The sequence below is a fragment of the Sitophilus oryzae genome, unplaced genomic scaffold, assembly GCF_002938485.1.
Source record: "Sitophilus oryzae breed Bouriz unplaced genomic scaffold, Soryzae_2.0 scaffold_1067_pilon_pilon, whole genome shotgun sequence".
Lineage (NCBI taxonomy): Eukaryota > Metazoa > Arthropoda > Insecta > Coleoptera > Curculionidae > Sitophilus > Sitophilus oryzae.
In genome coordinates this window covers 1,029,000-1,048,657 of record NW_022145690.1, presented here as the reverse complement: position 1 = coordinate 1,048,657, position 19,658 = coordinate 1,029,000, and the positions used below count along the sequence as shown (strand labels likewise).

Genomic DNA, 19,658 nt, shown 5'->3' with positions numbered 1-19,658 from the left:
TGGCGGTGTAGAGCGGTTTTATCATAACATACTTATAAACAGTGGTAGATGAACACCCTGTATATTGAAATTTGGGTAAGTACCCAAGGTCTTGCACCCGGTAGATACCCAATGGGTAAATACAGGGGGTATTGAATTTGGGTAAATACATTATACCCGGTTTATACTCAAGTATACTTTGTTAATTTTGGCTACTATTAACAAATTTTAACAATTTGTTGATAAATTTGACATTAAAGAAATATCTGGTAACACAAGGTCAGAAAACCACCATTAGTCAAAGAATACACAGAAGAGTGCATACTAGCCAATAAATTATATCAAAAACACGACAGCACAATATGCTGACGCTGACAGTGCAACGTATAGGTGGATACATAGATAAATGAAACAAGTTTAGATTGGAAAGTGCCCATATGGACAATGTAAACACTATTCGGCGCTATTCTTGCAACGGTCGCGACCCAAAACTTTTGAAAATTTCGGAGCGGTTCGGCTTTTTCCGGAATTATATCGCCAAATATTGTTTATTCAAATTTATTATTTTCGTTTAATTTTATAAATAAAATACAGTGTGTTGCATACAAGAAACTTTATTTTTATATAGGACGCATGTATGAAATACCTATGAAACATTGGAAACCGACGTTATGCCACGATCCACGATGGTTTTTGCAGTTCACAGTTCACAGCACAGTTTTTTAAGTTTTTAATGCCACTTTTTCACAATTATCACCGGTTGGAGTAAATAAAACTTGAATTAAACTCACAAGATAGCAATAATTACTTTGAAAATGAACGTTATAAACATTTTTCGGAATTTCTTTAATGAGAGCGGTTTAGATTTTGAGAGATTATTATGATTTTTGAAGATTCTGACTTTGACAAGAGAAAATTATTTCTGTTTTTGTTTGCCGTTGTTCTTAGCGACCGCTATAGCAGCGCCAGATCGCGTATAACGGTCGCGACCCAAAATAATTTCGCGACCCAACATTTTTACGGGCTTTCCAATCTAAACTTGTTGCATTTATCTATCGGTGGATACACTAATTTTATAAGGGGATTCTCCTCGACGACAGCTTAGTAAATACCCGGTATGATGCCAAGAATATACCAGTATATACCAAGTATATATCTACAATATTCCTCAGTGGGTACCTTACACCTTCTGGGTATATGCCAGGTATATACCCAAATTTTATTTACCTACTCGTTAGGTATTTACTATTTATCCACCGTCCATATCACTGCTTATAAAACAGGTTTTATACTAAATTCAGTATGGAGGAAATTTGAAATATTTAATAAAAATCACGTTAAACAGTCCACTGAAATGTGTCAAAAGGTGATGATTTTGTTTGTTTTTAATTCTGATGAGTTGTCGAAATAAAGAATTTCATAGGATTGAATTTAAAATAATGATTTGAGCAATTTTATAACAAACAGAAATAAATATTTTTTGATCTCCCTGTTTAATATTCAATCGGTTGATTTAGACAGATCGAATATGTCGACTTTACTTAACCACATTTCAGCTTTCATGCCGAATTTATGATTTAATCAATGGGCGCGTTCAGGGACGGTCAGCGGCTGAGTGGCTGAGTAAGCGGTTTCCCTAAACGGTCTCTTTTACACGCAAAAACAGTCAGCCGCTGAGTAAAATACTCAGCGGTCGGTCAGCCGCTGTGTTCCCTGAACGCGCACAATGCTTATTCAAGATCATGTTTTTGTCAATTTTACACATGTTTTATTTGTTATCTCGAAAACTATTAGAGATTGGTATAGGGTATTATAACAGAAAAAATTGATATGAAAGTAGTTTCGAAAAATGTAATAATATACCAGGTGTTCCATTTAAAATAACAAAGATGCGAGATGCGATGATATAGTATGAAGCGGCAACACTGTAATGCGAAAAATCATTTAGACAGATGGAACAAGCGCCTTTATACAAAAATCCAAATTTTGAAAGAAATTCCATCGCCGGTTCTCCATGCGTCTAACACGGTCTATAACGTACCATGGCTGTAAATCACCTTTTATAACCATCAGAGCTGCAAGCTCACAGAAAACTTAAGTATTTTTAATGATTTAAATCATTTTAATGACTTCAGTCATTTGATTTTAAGTCATTTTTCGAAAGCTAACTTAAACTTAAAATTTAAGTCTTTTTCAAAATGACTTGTGATTTAAATATTTATTCCGAAATAGAAAAAGATTTAAGTCTTTTTAGAAAAGACTTAAGTCATTAAAAAGATTTAAGTCTTTTATAAAACACTTAAAGTCATTAAAAAGATTTCAGTCTTTTTATAAAAGGCTTAAATCAGATTTTTATATATTTTTATGATACATTTTTAACAACAGCATTCCTTTTTAACTGCTAGGCAGAAGATATTACAGAACGAGACTTACGGAACACAAGAGAAACTGCAGATTAGGGCAAACAGAGAAGTCAGCCGTAGCAGAACATGCTCTAAGAGATGGTGACCACAAAATCCAATTCGAAGACACCCAAGTCATTGCCACAACATCTGGATATCATCCTCGTCTGGTCAGGGAAGCTGTTGAAATTCACAAACATCCAAATAATTTCAACAGGAAGGAAGAAACTTTCTACCTTAACAGAATTTGGCATCCAGCTATATCTAGGACCAAAGTAGCAGCACAGAGAAGTAGACCAGTTCCGGAAGAACTACCACCCGAACAAGCCACGCCCCCCTCCGCCGACGCATAAATACGCGCTACGCCGACGCGGAGGCATCAGTCTAGTGTGAGCAATCGGAGCAAACACACCTCTGAAGATGCTAGCCACTCGTGCTAGCGAAACGTTAGGAAGCAATTCTAACCGACGACGGCCTAATAACCCGAAAAACCAAAATTCTTCAAACGATGGCCGCGAAAGCCTAAACTACTACAGAATAAAAAACGTTATGCCGGATCCAGACCAAGGTTACAAAAAATAAACACGATTTTGAGACAAAAACAAGACAAACTTGTCACAAAAAATAGAGACTTCTGACAAGACAAATTTGAGACAAATTGTCCACAACGCAATGACAAAATTACAAAAAAGTCAAAAGTTTCGTTATTGCGAATGAGTTTTATTAACCATGTGTGATTTCACTGGTCTCCTACTGTTGGCAGCACACGCCATCCACACTGCGTCGACAACTTGTCGCCAAATATACGAACAAAACATAGACACTTTGATCTTTACCGACTCGAGACGGGACATTGAAAAGTCTCCGAATTTTGAAATAAAACAAAAATGAGACAAAAATGCCTCAGAAATGTATTGGATTTGTCACAACTTTGTCGTAAAATATGAATGTTTCTGTCTTGTGACTGTTTTGTCTGCTTGGTCTGGACCTGGCATTACTTTTTTGGATCCTGTTTTGATTATTTGTCGTGTTACGCGTGCGTAGTGAGTCTGTTAGGTTAGGTTGTAGCTTGAAAGACGAACGAAAGGAATTTATCTGGAATATATTGAAGAGTTGTAGTGCTGGCTGAATTCTGTAAGGGCAAGTGACCATATATGGATTGGATTGGGAATTGGATGGTTCCAGAGTCACTGATCCTTTCCACAGAAGAAGAAGAATATTGAAGAATACCTTAACTAACAGCGCTTTCAGATGGAGGGGACCGTCCGTCGCGGACCGTCTGTCCGTCGTTTTTTTTTCAAGATAGCCGTCGGACGAAATCATCCGGACGGAGCATACGCGACCCATGTGAAATTGATATAAACTCGTGGTACTTGCTGGAAGTCGCGGACGGTCCGCTCCATCCGAAAGCGCTGTAATATCTTCCAGCCCTTAGTTTATGCCATCAATATATTATATAGTGATCAAAACACCTCTTTCACCCCTTTTTAATAGATATGTATTCGATGAAATCTGTAATGGTAATAAGTACTACAAAATAGGTTACATTTTATAAAAAAAACATATTTTTGCCTTTGTAGTTGTACTGAAAATTTACCGTTTTAGGCAGGGCGCCCACCAAAGTGTCGTGATGCGTAGCATAGGATATGGCGCGTGCAGCATGACCGCGATGTAAGTAGCGTGGCTCAGTAGACGCCCACTTAAATGGCAAAAGTTAGCAGAAGCAAAGTCAAAGACCAGCAGTTGGCATTTGATACATTTGTATAGTTTCTCGCCATTATGAGTAAATAATGTCGTCCTCAGATGAAAATGCCGTAGCCGTAGTAAATTTAATTAATATTAATAAAAAATGGACTAAACAACGTAGGCATTGGATACATCCGTATTGGAAATACAGGCAGTCATATAGCGGATTTAATGTATTTAAAGAATTGCATCAATATCCAGACAAATTTCAGTCTTTCTATAGGATGAAACCAACTTTGCAGCCTTCTGACGTGACAAGAATTAGAACATGTTCTATTTTTAGGTAGGGCGCCCACCAAAGTGTCGTGATGCGTAGCATATGATATATGGCGCGCGCAGCATGACAACGATATAAGTAGCGTGGCAGCGTGGCTCAGTATATAGACGCCCACTTAAATGGCAAAAGTTAGCAGAAGCAAAGTCAAAAACCAGCAGTTGGCATTTGATACATTTGTATAGTTTCACGCCATTATGAGTAAATAATGTCGTCCTCAGATGAAAATGCCTTAGCCATAGTAAATTTAATTAATATTAATAAAAAACGGACTAAACGTAGGCATTGGATACATCCGTATTGGAAATACAGGCAGTCATATAGCGGATTTAATGTATTTAAAGAATTGCATCAATATCCAGACAAATTTCAGTCTTTCTATAGGATGAAACCAACTTTGCAGCCTTCTGACGTGACAAGAATTAGAACATGTTCTATTTTTAATGCAGTCGCATGGCATGCCACGTGTCACGACATGCGCGTTGCCCGCTTTGTCACTTTGGTGGGTTCCTGTTTATTTGTTTACGTTGGTTCAGTTTGATGTAGCATGTCAGATGCATGCCACTTGCTAGATCATACGCCATGTTATAAACCACGTTACCTCGATGGGCGCCCTGCCTTATTTTATGTGGTTTTAGTCTCATCTGTACCACAATCTGTACCAACAATAAATTAATAGTATGAAAATCGCTAATTGGTGATATAAGAAAATTAATATTAACATTTAAAAAAAGGTACTTAAATTGATTTCTGGTTGTGTTGACTTGAGGGTAATTATATTGATTTAAGTCATTTTACTGACTTAACTTGCAGATCATTATGACTTAAGTCAAAAATATAGGACACAAAATCATAAATTAAAAATTGGTCAAGTGCGAGTCGGACTCGCGCACGAAGGGTTCCGTACCATTCATTATCTATACAACATTAGAAAATATATTATTATAAACTTTTTTTTTCCGATTTAGCTGAAATTTTGAATGCGCGATCGAAACACATTACTAAAAATTGTATTAATCAATAATAAATATGTAAAAAGTAAAAATAAATATGTAAAAATTAAAAAAAAAACGATTAAAAAAAGTGGCCTTGACTAGGATTCGAACCTGCCTTAGTACGGCTACAACGTCATAGCAGCGTAAAGTCCTAACGCTTTAACCACGCGACCACCGAGGACTTGAAAGATTCTATGTAAAATTCTTACTTAAAAGATAATGTTTAGTGAGGACTTTTTTATTTATAAACATTTATTTAATTCTGTTTTTAGTATTTGTTCTTATAGCGGCAATATAGATACATTATCTGTAAAAATATCTGTAAAAACTGTCTAGCTGTAACCTATAACCGTTGATTGAAAGAACTGTTATTTCTTTCAATCAACGCTATAACGGTTCATAAGATAGACCTTTGTGACAGACGGGCGGACGGACAGCGAAGTGTTAGTAATAGCCTTGTAATAGGGTTCCCGTTTTTACCCTTTGGGTACGGAACCCTAAAAAAATAATACAAAAATGACTTGACTTGAAATAAAATGATTTAAGTCAAAGACTTAAGACTTAAATCATTTTGATTTTAGAAATGACTTAAGAATTAAGTCTTTTTAAAACTGACTTGTTGCAGCCCTGATAACCATACAGGTAAAACAAAACAGTAGGTGCTTACTGCCTATGCATATGGCTGGCAGCTTCAGATCAACAAGGAAGTGTGTGTTGCATCTTCTACCGTCGGAGATTCGGATTTTTTCAGCATTAGAAAGTAAAGTGAACGGGTCGAATTATTTGAGACGGTAATAACGATGCCGGCGAAAACGAAAATGTCAAAAGTCAAATGAAATACGTGAATCCCGTAATTCGGCATAAAGAATTAACACCACAGCGACCCCGCCGCGCCGTGCCGGACAATTTCTCGAAAAAAATCTAACCGACGCGCGACGCCAACTTGGACATGCACCTTTCTTCAATTTACCGAAATTAATATAACCTAAATTTAATTCTTTTCGTTTTATTAAACTGACCAATCAACCTGTATACAGGGTCCGGCAATAGTGCGTCGGGCATCTGTAGCTTTTAGAATAAAAAACTTAAGAATTTTGTTTAAGTGCAAATCTAAAGTATGTTCGAGGATGTATTCCAGGAAAATATTTTAACTTCTATAAGGTGGCTCAAAAAAGTGTGAGTGGATCGGGATGATTTTTTTTTAAATGGAACACCATGTATATTGCATTTTTGACTTCTTTTTAAATCACTTCGTATAATTCTAAGATATGAGTAAATATATTTCTATAGTTTCAGAGATAGATATTAAATAAATAAATAAAAAAAATATATTTTTCAGCCTTTCTTAAAGTAATTATTATTAAAAATACAAGAACAAGGATATTCAAAACTCTACGCCAAACGTCTTTCTAAAATATAAAATAACTTTTCTTCGTTTTTTTAAATGGAACATCTGTATATTATTTTTTCAGTAGATTGTGAATTAAAAAATGAACATTTTATGTATTTCAAAATTTTTAACGGTTTTGCAGAGATATTTGCGGTTTTATATTTCATATCGCATTTTCCATAGCAAATTTTTATCAAAGCCACCCAATATCTCTCTTATTTTACCGTTGAGAGAGCCATATGAAATAATACTGCGCGTATCTGCGAAACCATTAAAAATTTTGAAATACTTTAAATACAAAAAATGTTCATTTTTTAATTCTCCATCTAATAAAAAAATAATATACAGGGTGTTCCATTAAAAAAAACAAAGAATAATTAGTTTATATTTTAGAAAGTTTGGCGTAGAATTTTGAACATCCCCTAGGATTTAAGATTACGATATTTATAGCAAAGTTAAGTATAGACCATGTAAAGTAAATACCTAATATAGTTTTGATTTCAGGACAGTTCTTGTATTTGTAATTGTATTTTTTTTAATAAAGGTTCAAAAATATAAATATTTTATTTATTTATTATATCTCTAAAACTATTGAAATATATTTATTTATATCTTAGAATTGTGTAAAGTGATCTGAAAAGAAGGGAAAAATACAATAATATACAGGGTGTTCCATTTAAAAAAAATCATCCCTATCCGCACTTTTTTACGCCACCCTATACAAGTTAAAATATTTTCCTGAAATACATCCTTGTACCGGGTGTCCCACTAAGAATAGTTCCCGGCTGTATCTCGGAAAGTATTAGCAGTAGGTCTTACGGAAAAAAATATTTATAACTAAAGGGGCTATGAGAAATTGCTGGAAATTATTTTCAAGCTTGTAAAACGGCCGCTAGGTGGCGCAACTGCTATGGAAAATAAGAAAATAGATTTCTTACAGAATGTTACCTAGATAATGGGTACTGTAAGTAATAGCTTCATAATCTTCAGTAAATTTTGGATTTTTTTTGTTGGAACCATTTTCCCCTCTATGCTAAAATAAAGTGGTGGGGGAAGGTTAGATCTATCTTTATTTAAATGTTAATAACTCCGGACTGGATGATCGTTTAAAAGAGCGTTTCTTACTCTATATTATACTATAAAAATAATAATAAGGTTTTGAACGTAGACGCTAGGGGGCGCTTTCTTACAATTTAACAAACATAGCGCGTTTTTTCAAAAAAATTAAATACGATAATATGTGTTATTTTAGCTGATAGTAAAGAGTAGTAAAAGCTTAAAAAGTCAGCGAAAAGCGCATCTTGATATCTTCTTTCAAACCGAAGATATTAGCAAAATTATAATAAATACAAAAAAATAAGCCCTTAATTACCTTATTTTTACAATACAGTATCAGTAGCCCTCTTGATTAGGCCCATTCTAACAAAAAATAAGATAGAAACAGTTAGTTTATTTTAAAATCGACGAAATACCAAAATACCATAATACCAGATGAGTAGGAGATATTAGCCGATTGGGCTCCTCCACATGCGCAGTTCGCTTGACCTTGACATATGTGGCTTTCAAACCTCCTTGAGTGATTCCAGAAAGAACCTTGTTGTGAGACCTTAAACGACCTTTAAGGTTGACTTTCAGATGTATTTGAAATGCGTTTGTGTACCCTTCACAATATACTATTACGTCAAAAGCAACTTTTTTCCAAAGCCTACCATGACTTCACTGAATCATCGTTTCTTGTTCACTATTATTAATATCTTAATTATTAAATATTAATAAATCTGATATTATGATATTCTGGTATATCGTCGATTTTAAAATAAACTAACTGTTTTTATATTATTTTTAGGTTAGAATGGGCATAATCAAGAGGGATACTGATACCGTGTTGTAAAAATAAGGTAATTAAGGGCTTATTTTTTGGTATTTATTATAATTTTGCTAATATCTTCGGTTTGAAAGAAGATATGAAGTATATAATATTACCATAGAAACGCTTTTTGATTTTTAGGACATTCAAAAATTCAACTATTAGTACGAGAGCTAGCAACGTCGGAAAAACAAGTATTTTAAGACGTCGGGCTCTTTGATATATCTTTTACTATGCTCTCTAGAACAGCATGCGGCCCGTCTGGCTGCCGGTAAACGTTGCGTTCCTTACTGCGCATTGAAAGAAGATTCTATATTTTTATTAGTCCTTTAAATTCTAGTATTGACTAGTATGACTTTTTTTATTTATATATATATATATATATTTATGTATTTATTTATGTTTTATTTTTTTTTTATTTTTTTTATATATATTTATGTATTCTCTATATATTTTCATGTTTTTTTAATTTCCTCTAAAACGGTATGGAGATTTGGAAAAGTATAAACGGGATTAAATCATTTTAGAACAAGCAAATTTATTTATGAAGAATGTATTTTCCTCTAAATGTCAATAATAAAAAAGTTTTTCCTCTTCAAAATTCAATGCGGGGATATACTCTAGATACAGGCTTCCGAAAAAGCTCTATATTAGATTTTTCGTTTGTGATTTTCATTTCAATATGGGGACAATGGTAACGCACATTTTTAAATATTTTTATCAACATACAGGGTGATTTAAACATATTTTCAAACTAAAGTTGTATATTTTGAAATGGAAAACTATATAACAAGCTCAATGACTTTCATGCACAATCTTCGACGCTAAGAACCATATTCAATTCAATCGTACACAACAATACAAAGCTACTTCGTATTATGAAGAATAACATCAAAAAATAACGATAATTGAAAACATTGCAAAATGTTTATGGCAAGTTCATTTCGCTCTTAAAAATTAACCAAGGCATGTGTTGACATGAGTCAAAAAACAAAATATTCAGACATGGTTCTGACCGAAAAATAATGTTTTAAAAAATTTGCTCACGAATTATTGCACAGGGCGCACAGTGGGCAAAAATCCAGAAGTATGTTGCAAAAATTCTTTTTTTGTACGATTTTATTCAAATTTGGTAAAAACATTCTATGCCTGTAGGCCGTGAACCCTGTTAGTTTTGGCTGACTTGAGAGTGGTTGGGGGTGGTGGAGGGGATTCATAAAATGGAAAAATCATCTTTTGACTAATATAGCTACCAAAATGCGGTAAGAATATTTTACATTTCACTAAATTTTACGATTTTTGCAAGAACCAAGATGAAACAGACAAATATTGAGCAATTATTACTCCTCCGCCATGTACAGGGTTTGTTTAATATATTGACATCCTCTGTATCTTTTTTATTCGACGTTTTCGAAAAAAAGTGTCTTGAATAAAAGTTTAATGGTCTCGAATACATTTTTCAAAACAGTCTTCTTTGCATATACAGGGTGCCTTAGAAATCCTGTGTGTGGCCCAACTTTCTTATTTCAAATTAGTACCCAATTTTTTATTTTATTTTTATTTTCTCCTAAAAATCCTAACTACTTTGTAGCATAGCCTATACCTAATTTGAAGTAAGATAGTTGAACCACGCCCCGACTTTTTGAAGCACTTTTTATATGCGAAATATACTTTTTTGGCAAAATTATTCAAAACCACTTTCATTTGAGACAGTTTTCGGAAACGTCAAATAAAAAAGATAAAGGGGGTGTCAATGTATAAAAGAAAACCCTAGTATACTAATCCAATCGAACTTTTATTCAAGATTGTTTGTCATTTGAATAAGTTCGGTCTCTAATAATACCAGACAATATGTGAATATGTGTGTTTTATTATTATATTTTAAATAAGTAACAATATTGTGAGAATTAAACAATGACGATTTAGAAAATAACAGAACTTATACCTATTAAAAATATCTAAATTTTATTTTACCACCTACTATTTACTGATATTTTGTTTTATAACAGCTGGAAGCAATGGTCACGAAGTACACATTTTTAAATCTGAAAGAAAAATCCATTTTATTTAATTTAAAAAATTAGGTACTGTCAAAATTTGTCAATTTGTCAAAAAATGTCATTTGACATTTATGACATACTTCTACGGAAATCTTGAGAAAAGTTACGTAACGTTATATTTCAAGTTCTTCTCTAGCTCTAGCCACTATAACAATTAATTTATGAGAATTATCCACATAAAGGATGTTACTATACACTTACGCGTGGAGACTTACGCTTCCAATAATTTAATGTTGCGATTTTTTGCGATTTTTTTGACTTAACTTTTCTAAGATAGAATATATGTCACTATCAAAAAAACCTTAAATGATTATGTTCTACTTTGACCTTTACCTAGTTTTTATCCAAAAAATCAAAATAAAAGATACTTTTTTACTTACCTTCACATTAAATTTATCGCAACCGGGAATCTACGTAAAACACGTTATGACAATTTTACAATAATTATTGACAGTAAGCTAAGGTCGTCCGATTCAATTGTTATAATACTGTGTCACTTGAATGCAACGCCTACTATTTAAAAAATTGTAGAAAAAAGGCATTTATTGGACACAAATTAACTAAAAATGTAGGTTTTGCGCAAAGTTCGTTTTACAGCCCGTCGAAAGAGACTCCGAATATGTTTTTTTGTTAGTTTTATGTGGTTTCCTCTTAACTAATATGTTTCCAATCTAATGTTATTGCCATAAATGCTAACTGTGGATGTTATTTTTTGCAACTTGGTTTGGACATATTGCCTACTGTGGGGCGTTTTAAAGATAGAGTAAAAAAACAACTCTTCGATTAACCCTGTATAATAAGTTAAATACTAAAGTTTATAATAAACTGAGTTTACAAATTAAAGTTGATATATTAAATTAATATATGGTTTGCTTAAAAAATCAAAGAAATACAAAAAAAATATAAAATTTAAATTATTTTTTTCGAAAAAAGAGGCATAGTTCACGTGCACATGTGCAGTTATTGAGGAACTGCCACTAGAATCACCTCATATTGAATATAGTTTTTTACTTGATATTTAAAAATTCTTACTCAACCATATCCCAACTTACCTACTACTCTACGTTCTCCAATATTTATTTATTTAATTTGCCTATTATCTCTGATTGCTTAAAATATAAGTACTCGCTAACTACTAAATAAAAAGCTTTAAAAATTTCGTAAACTAAGCAAAGCAATCAAAGAATACTTAAATGTCGCAACTGTGTTTTTTTTCGTATTCTCACACATACGCATCTTGTTTCCGAATCATCGAGCCATTAGCTGTTTATAATGAACAGTTGCGAATGTTCTCAATCGCAGAGGACTGCTTTTATTAAAACACATTTAACCTAGTCAAATTGTATTTTTGGTGGGAAGGTTTTGGTGTAGTTCTGATTTATTTTTTTGTTATGTTTTTTGGTATCCTGAATCCTGACCAACATGGAGAAAAATGCAAAAAATTGAATTATTGCGGTTTTTTGTTTATAACTTTAAAAATATCAACTTTTTGGATATGATATAAACATAATATCTTGATAATATGGCAACATAGGTAAGAAAAAACTAGAAAACATCCAGTGGTTCTCAAAATTTTAGCAAAAAATCATTTTTTTTTAATTTTCAAACTAAAATATCGAGATTATTTTAAAAAGCGTCAAAGAGAAAATGCTTCTTTTATCGAGATCTTCCAGCCCTGAAAATATTTGCACTTATATGATTCACCCTGTAATAATTATTATAATATTCCATTAAAATCCACACTTTATATTTCTAGTTAATGTCTAATAGATCAATGTTTCTTTTGTATTCAAAATTCATAACAATTCAGAATTAGCGTTAAAAGTTAAAAATTCAATATTATGATGTCACATATCTACTATACAGAGAAATATTTGAAAGTACCTATCTCTATCTGGTCAATTTTTTCGTTTTCGGTGCACGTGAATTCTTTTGTCTTTATTTTGATATGATTACATGCGCCTTTGAATACAGGATGTTTAAAAAAACATGTGCCAACTCTCGAGGGGATTGATTCATCAAGTAAAAATAAGATTTATTTTTTATATCAACATAGGTCCGATTCTGCTTTATTTCTTAGCTACAAGGGGTCGAAGTCTTCATTTTTTTCGATATATTATAATTTTCTTCCAAGTGCTTTTCGTGATTCGAATGCCATTTTGAGAGTAAAAATTGCTATAAGTGCTACATTTTTTAATTCTAAAAAGGTGTCGATAGATTCATCAGTGACGTGCATATGGGTTATCACTGGAATATTTTTCGAAAAAAAAATTTACGCCACTGATTTTTTTCCTTTTGATAGCAAAATTCTATGGCAATTAAAAGTTGTATCTTGATATTTTGTCGATTTCGATCTGCTTGATGAGATAAACGCAATTTTATTAATCACAATTAATAAAATAAAATTGATAAATTATTTATTAAAGTTGTTATTAGACTTGGATCAAAGCAAATTAATAAAATTGCGTTTATCTCATTAAGGAGGTCGAAATCGACGGAATATCAAGAGACAACTTTTAATCGGCATAAAACGGTCTACATAATTTTTTCCACATTTTGCTAACAAGAAAAAAGCCAGTGGCGTACTTGGAAGAAAATTGACTTGTAGCCACAAAACAAAGCAGAATCGGACCTATGTTGATATGAAAAATTAATCTTATTTTTATGTGAGGAATCTCCCCACGAGAGATGGCACATGTTTTTTGAAACACCCTCTATAATAATCTAAGCTCTCTGTAGTAGTCTATACTCTAATCCGGCTACAGGATTATTACGTTCATCATATATTTTTAATAAAAACCTAATTTTTACGTATATTTATGAATATGAGAATACACTTTTAACAGGGCGCCAATCAAAATAGTTGCCGCAAATAGGGTAGGTTAGGTTTGGTTTGGTTTCGCACAATTGGTTTGTCACAATTTTTTGACAAAATTGGTTTACCACAATTCAAAGTTTTTCTTACTATTTTATACGGGTCCGGCAACAATGCGTCGGGCATCTCTAGTTCCTATAATAAAAAAACAAAAAACTTAGGAATTTTGGAAAAGTACAAACCTAAAGTATGTATTAGGAAAATTAATATTAAGTATGTATTTCAGGAAAATATTATCTTCTACAAGGTGGCTTAAAAAAGTGCGAGTGGATAGGGATGATTTTTTTAAATGGAACACCATATATATTATTGCATGTTTGGCTTCCTTTCTGATCACTTTACATAATCCTGAGATTAAGAAAGATTTTTGAGATTTGTTAAGATTGTTCTGATTTATAAATATATAAAAAAATATCTTTTCGGTCTTTTTTAAAAAAATTAAAAATAAAAGAAATGCCCTGAAATCAAAACTATACTAGGTATTTACTATAGTTGGTACTATATACTGTACTTACTTTGCCATAAATATCGTAATCCTAAATCATAGTTTTTCTTCGTTTTTTTTTAAATCTGTTATAATTCTGTTATAATTTCTTTATTACGTGAGAATTCAAAAATGAAAATTTTTTGTATATAAAGCATTTTAGAATTTTTAGTAGTTCCTTAAAAATTCGACAAATTTGCAAGTAGCCAATGTAATGAGAGGGCGGAGTGTGTTTTGCCGTGCCGTTAAGTCTACGTGGATTTTCTACCCCGTCATGGGCGCCGGAAGAATGAAATTTAGGGGGGGGCAAGGTAAAAATGAATAAAAAATTGAAACACATTTTTGGTAATTATTGGGAAAACTGGAAATCGTCCGATTTTCACCAAAATTGGTATACACCCTATTTTGAAGTCTTAGATTACGAATCTTTTTTCTTGGCGGTCTCTTACCGTTTTTCAGAAAAACGGAAAATAATTTCAATATCGATATTTTTCTTAATTTTTCACATTTTTAAGGTTTTCTGGCACATATTTTGTTAGGTATTCAATAATCAATGATGTTTTTGCCATTTTCTGTTACTTTTTTAACCAATTCTATGCATAATAGAGGAACATTTGCTAAAATAAATTTGTAAACAATCTGAAAATGTTAGGTTATAGCTTTGTTCGGGTTCTTGTTATTACCGATCCTAAACCGTCCTAGAACTCTGCAGCGCAAATGAAATAATGCCTTCATATTTCCTACTGCGCATACGCATCACAGTTCTAGGACGGTTCAGAATCGGTAATAAGAGAAACCCGAAGTAAGCTTATGTGTTTCTGGGATTTAAAGCAACGTTGCCTATGCTAAATCTAAATTTAGCGTGTTTTGTTCGCTCATTCTGGGATTACGAAAGGCGGTCGCCAGAAGAACGGCTTCTTACCATAACGGTTATTTTACCAACGAGATCTGACTATTTATAACCACGAAGTTGCACGAAAGAGTTTTGATTGCATTGGTTACAACTTCCATGCGGAGGGTGTTAATCTTTTGTTGTTATATTATATCAAAAAAAGATTAACCTCCTCCGCAAAGAAGTTAAAACCAATTCAATCAAAACTCTTTCGCGTAACTTTGTGGATATAGGTGTATATTTAATTATTGTCGATCTCATAATAGGTAATTTATTTAAAATCCCTAATCACCCGAAAAATAGAAGATATGGCAACGTTGCAAAATTTTCAAATTTCTAGGTTAGGTCTAGAATATATTTGTCTCTCTCAATGCATAGGAGAGAGAAAGAAGGATATCTCAATTTTCTTTGTTATTTTGTTAAGAAAATTGTTTTTCAGTAAAATGTTGGACATTTTTGTATCCCCAATCAAGTGTGTCTTTTAGTTAAACTATAATATAATAAAAATATAGTGAAATTATTACTTTATAGGGCCGAAATAAAGGAAAATTCAATGTTGAAATAATTTTCCGTTTTTCGGTAAAAAAAAACGGTAAGAGACCGCCAAGAAAAAAGTAGATTCGTAATTTACGACCTCAAAATAGTGTGTATACCAATTTTGGTGAAAATCGGACGATTTCCAGTTTTCCCAATAATTACCACATTTTTTAATATTTTACAGGTAACACCTAAAAATTTCATAATAATGATTGTTTTTTTACAGATAGATGTAAGAAGATTACTTTTATTTTTATTATTTTAGTGACCAAGGGGGGGGGCAAAAGCCCCCTCTTGCCCCCCGTGTCCGGCGCCCATGTGCCCCGTATATACAGGGCGTCCCAGAAATAAGTGCAAGTATTTTAACTGGTAGTATATTTCGGCCAAAGAAACACGCCTATGAGGTTTTTTTTGCAAAAAAATTTCTTTGAAAATACGGCGTTTTTAAAAAAAAATCGAAGTTTTTTTTAGTTTTAAGTTAAAAAAATATTTTCTTGATAATATGGCAACATAGGTAGTAGATTAAATTTACATTAAAGAAAATCCAGAAAAGATCCAGTAGTTCTCAAAATTTAAGCAAAAAAAAATATTTCTGGGACACCCTGTATAGGTAGCGACGTAGATTAAAGAAATAAGAAGATGCGCAACCTTATGGGTAATTTCGTAGCACAAAACCTGTCCGAGATGTAGCTGGCGTTACAATCAGCCTGTACGAGATTTTGTTTAGCTCTGCGTCGCCGTCGCTGCGCGCTGATAGTCGTTACAGCGCAGCGGGTAAAGAATACTATACCGTAGTTCTGCTTTCAGTCGACAGAGTGAATGGTTGTGAGAGACAGTGTTGCCAGAGCCATTGATTAATCCGTAGATTTACCGATTTTGGGTACAGTACGTTAATAATACGGATTTTTTATCATTAAACAATTTAATATAATATTATATGGTTAAACAAAGAACGACGTCAGAGTTGGCTTGGAAATGAAGATCGTTGTTATTTCAAATGTAAAATATTATGGTAAATGCCTATAATCGTCATTTCCAAGCCACCTGAACGACTTTTTTCGATCATACGACATTTTCAGTACCTATAAAAGAATTTTTCTTTTTGTTGTTTATTCTATGTTTGACACGAATAAATTGTCAATATATAAACGCGGATTTTTCATCCAAAAATATTTTCGTCAATCGTATAACAGACATTTTAATATGGCAACACTGTTACAGATATTTTGATATGGTACACATTTTAATATGGCAACACTGTCGCTTTTAGTTCCACACCGTGTTCGATATGCCTTCGCTGGCCGAATTAGAGAAAATGAGTGTTTTATGCGTTGGCCGCAGAACGATTGGCTTCTCCACCGTACAGCACTTGAGACGTAAGGAGAAATCAAATCAGCATTGTCACGAATTCGCCCATTAGGTTGCGTATCTTTCCAGTTCTTTCAATCAACGGTAGCGATCTATAAAATATATCGGCTGTTTATTTAAATGTGTTTTGTAGTAAATTGATCACACTCCAATATTGTGTCTGCATTCTGGAAATTCCTTTCATAGACAGAGGTTCAGTAGACGTACTTTAATTGCTGTTGCAACACCGTAGAAGGGTTCAGACAGGACCTTTGAATGATCTTGAGAAATCTCTCGGTTGCTACTTTTCAAATTGTCACCTTGTATATTCGATGCAGCATCTCCATAATTGATAAACTGGACCAGAAATCGGTCAGCGTATTCTTCTACTCTCGTTACAAAATCGAGACCGCGTTACGACATCATTTTAATGTGTTTTTGCTTCTGCTGGGTCGGTTTACGCTATGGGTGTGGAATTTTTACGTAATATACAAGCCGAAAAGGAAAAATTATCGTGCGGATCTGTAATTTGGGCTTTAAAAAAGACCACCATGACGCCCATCCAAATTATTTGAGGTGTACCCAACAATTTTGGTTGTAGCAAAAAATGCAAAAAACGCCACGGTAAAATTCTTCGTTAATTTTAAAGTGTTATATTGTTTACAAACATATCAATTTTAATTTGTAAACTCAATTTTTTATCAACTTTAGTATTTGGCTTACTTTTATAGGGTTAATCGAAGGGTTGCTTTTTTACTCTAAGTTTGAAATACACTGTGCAATGATTTGGTGGGGAAGTTTTCCTAAAACATTATTTTTCTATTTTTCACCTCAACCATGTCTTCCGAGCATTTTTTTTGGCGCAGTATTATTTCATATGGCCCTTTCAAAAATAAAATACGAGAGAAAAATCATTGGGTGGCTTTGATAAAAATTTACTGTGAAAAATGCCATATGAAATGTAAAACCGCAAATATCTACGAAACTGTTAAAAATTTTGAAATACTCTGAATATAAAAATAATTCATTTTTTAACTCTCCATTTATTGAAAAAATCATGGTCTTTCTGTCGAGGAGCAAGGGAAAAGACACCACCTACCTGCTGAGCATCCAGGGTCAGCACCTTCAATGTAAGGACATCGAGTTGGCGAGTCATCAACTCGAGGGCGGAGGGTCATGTCAGGTCCTCACAATATGAATTGACCTCAAATCCAAGGAGGTAATATAGAAAGTGGGACATATCCTCTATTATTGATACTGGACAACACCGGTATCAGGTTTAAGGAGAGACCAAGTTAAAGAGGTGGAGAAAATGGAGACAGATCCTCCAGCCTCCACCTCACGGGTTCCTCAGCCGGAGGCAAGGTCCTCGACTGTGAAGGGCGGTACGGAGGGCCAAACTCCAACCGTGGAAGGGTGTGTACCCACGGAGGAAGAACTGTTGTCAGAGGAGGATGGGAAATACCGGAAATACCCTGTCCCCTCTACAACAGGGGTATGATGGCTTATAGACTGTGTGATGACTCAAGGAATGGGGGCACAATAGATCTTTAAGGTCGCAGTGATTAACCCCCCCCCCCTCTTACTCATTCTACATTCTATTGAAAAAATAATATACAGGGAAATAAAAACAAAGAAAAATTATTTTGTATTTTAGAAAGTTTGGAGTAGAATTTTGAAGATCCTGTATGATGTAACCATGCTTGTAGCAAAATAAGTACAGACTATCTAATATAAATACCTAATATATTTTTGATATCAGGACAGTTCTTGTATTTTTAATAATTTTTTTAAGAAAGGCTGAGAAATATATATTTTTTATTTATTTAATAATATATGTGAAACTATCAAAATATACTTACTCATAACTTAGGAGTAGGTATGTAAAGTGATCTGAAAGGAAGCCAAAACCTTCTAAAATTTGAAATAATTTTTCTCCATTTTCTTAACGGAACAGCCTGTATACTATTTTTTTAATAGATGAAGGATTTAATGAACATTTTTTTATATTTAGAGTATTCTTCAATCAAATACATCCTTTAGGTTTTACTTAAATAAAATTCCCAAGTTTTTTATTCCAGGAGCTATATAGAGATGCCCGACGCACTATTGCCGGACCCTGCATAGAGTTTGCGAAAAAAATCAGGAAAATAGGACTAAAAATAACAAAAATTTTAAATATGAAAAATATACAGGGTGGTCCGAACTGTATTCCGGAAACTGCGGCAGCATATTCTGCAGATAAAAAAAAGTAAAAAAGTTCGTATAAAAGTATGTCCTAAAAAGCTTAGTTTCGGAGATACAGAGTGTAAAAGTTTCATTTTTATTTTGATTGTTTCCAAATAATTTCTGAAGTAACGTCAATATTTGGATGAAAATTGGTGTCTGAGAGTTTTTTGACATGGGAAATTTGATATTGATATCAATATGACTCCTACTTGTAGGGGGCGCCACCTACATGTGTTTTTTGTTACTATTTTGAAGAGTAATAACTTTTCGTCCGTACCTGTATAAAACAACTGAGTGAAAAAATATACATTTTCGTGATATTTTTACGTAAAAAATGTCTCTTGGAAAAAATCTCTATAAGAATCTGTTCCCAAGATATGTACATGTCATTATTGACAAAAAATAAACATGTTGAGTAGATAGTTATTTGACTAAAATGATAAATTTTGGAACTCTTTATTTTTTTTAATTATTATAAATTTTTGTTCGAAAAAATGATGTGTTTTATCAACTTTTGGTTTGGTTTTGTTTCTGTTTAACTTTTGGCAGAAAAACATTTCAAATTTATTATTTCAGTTTAA

At 33.0% G+C, this 19,658-nt stretch overlaps 1 protein-coding gene across 1 annotated transcript; it reads left to right on the top strand.

The window, feature by feature from the left end:
- The first annotated feature begins 111 nt into the window (after positions 1–111).
- On the top strand, positions 112–2,734 carry LOC115879184. Its single transcript, XM_030895879.1, has 2 exons — positions 112–115; positions 2,385–2,734. The coding sequence occupies exons 1-2, from the start codon at positions 112–114 to the stop codon at positions 2,732–2,734; spliced, it is 354 nt and encodes a 117-aa protein (XP_030751739.1).
- Positions 2,735–19,658: the final 16,924 nt, after the last annotated feature.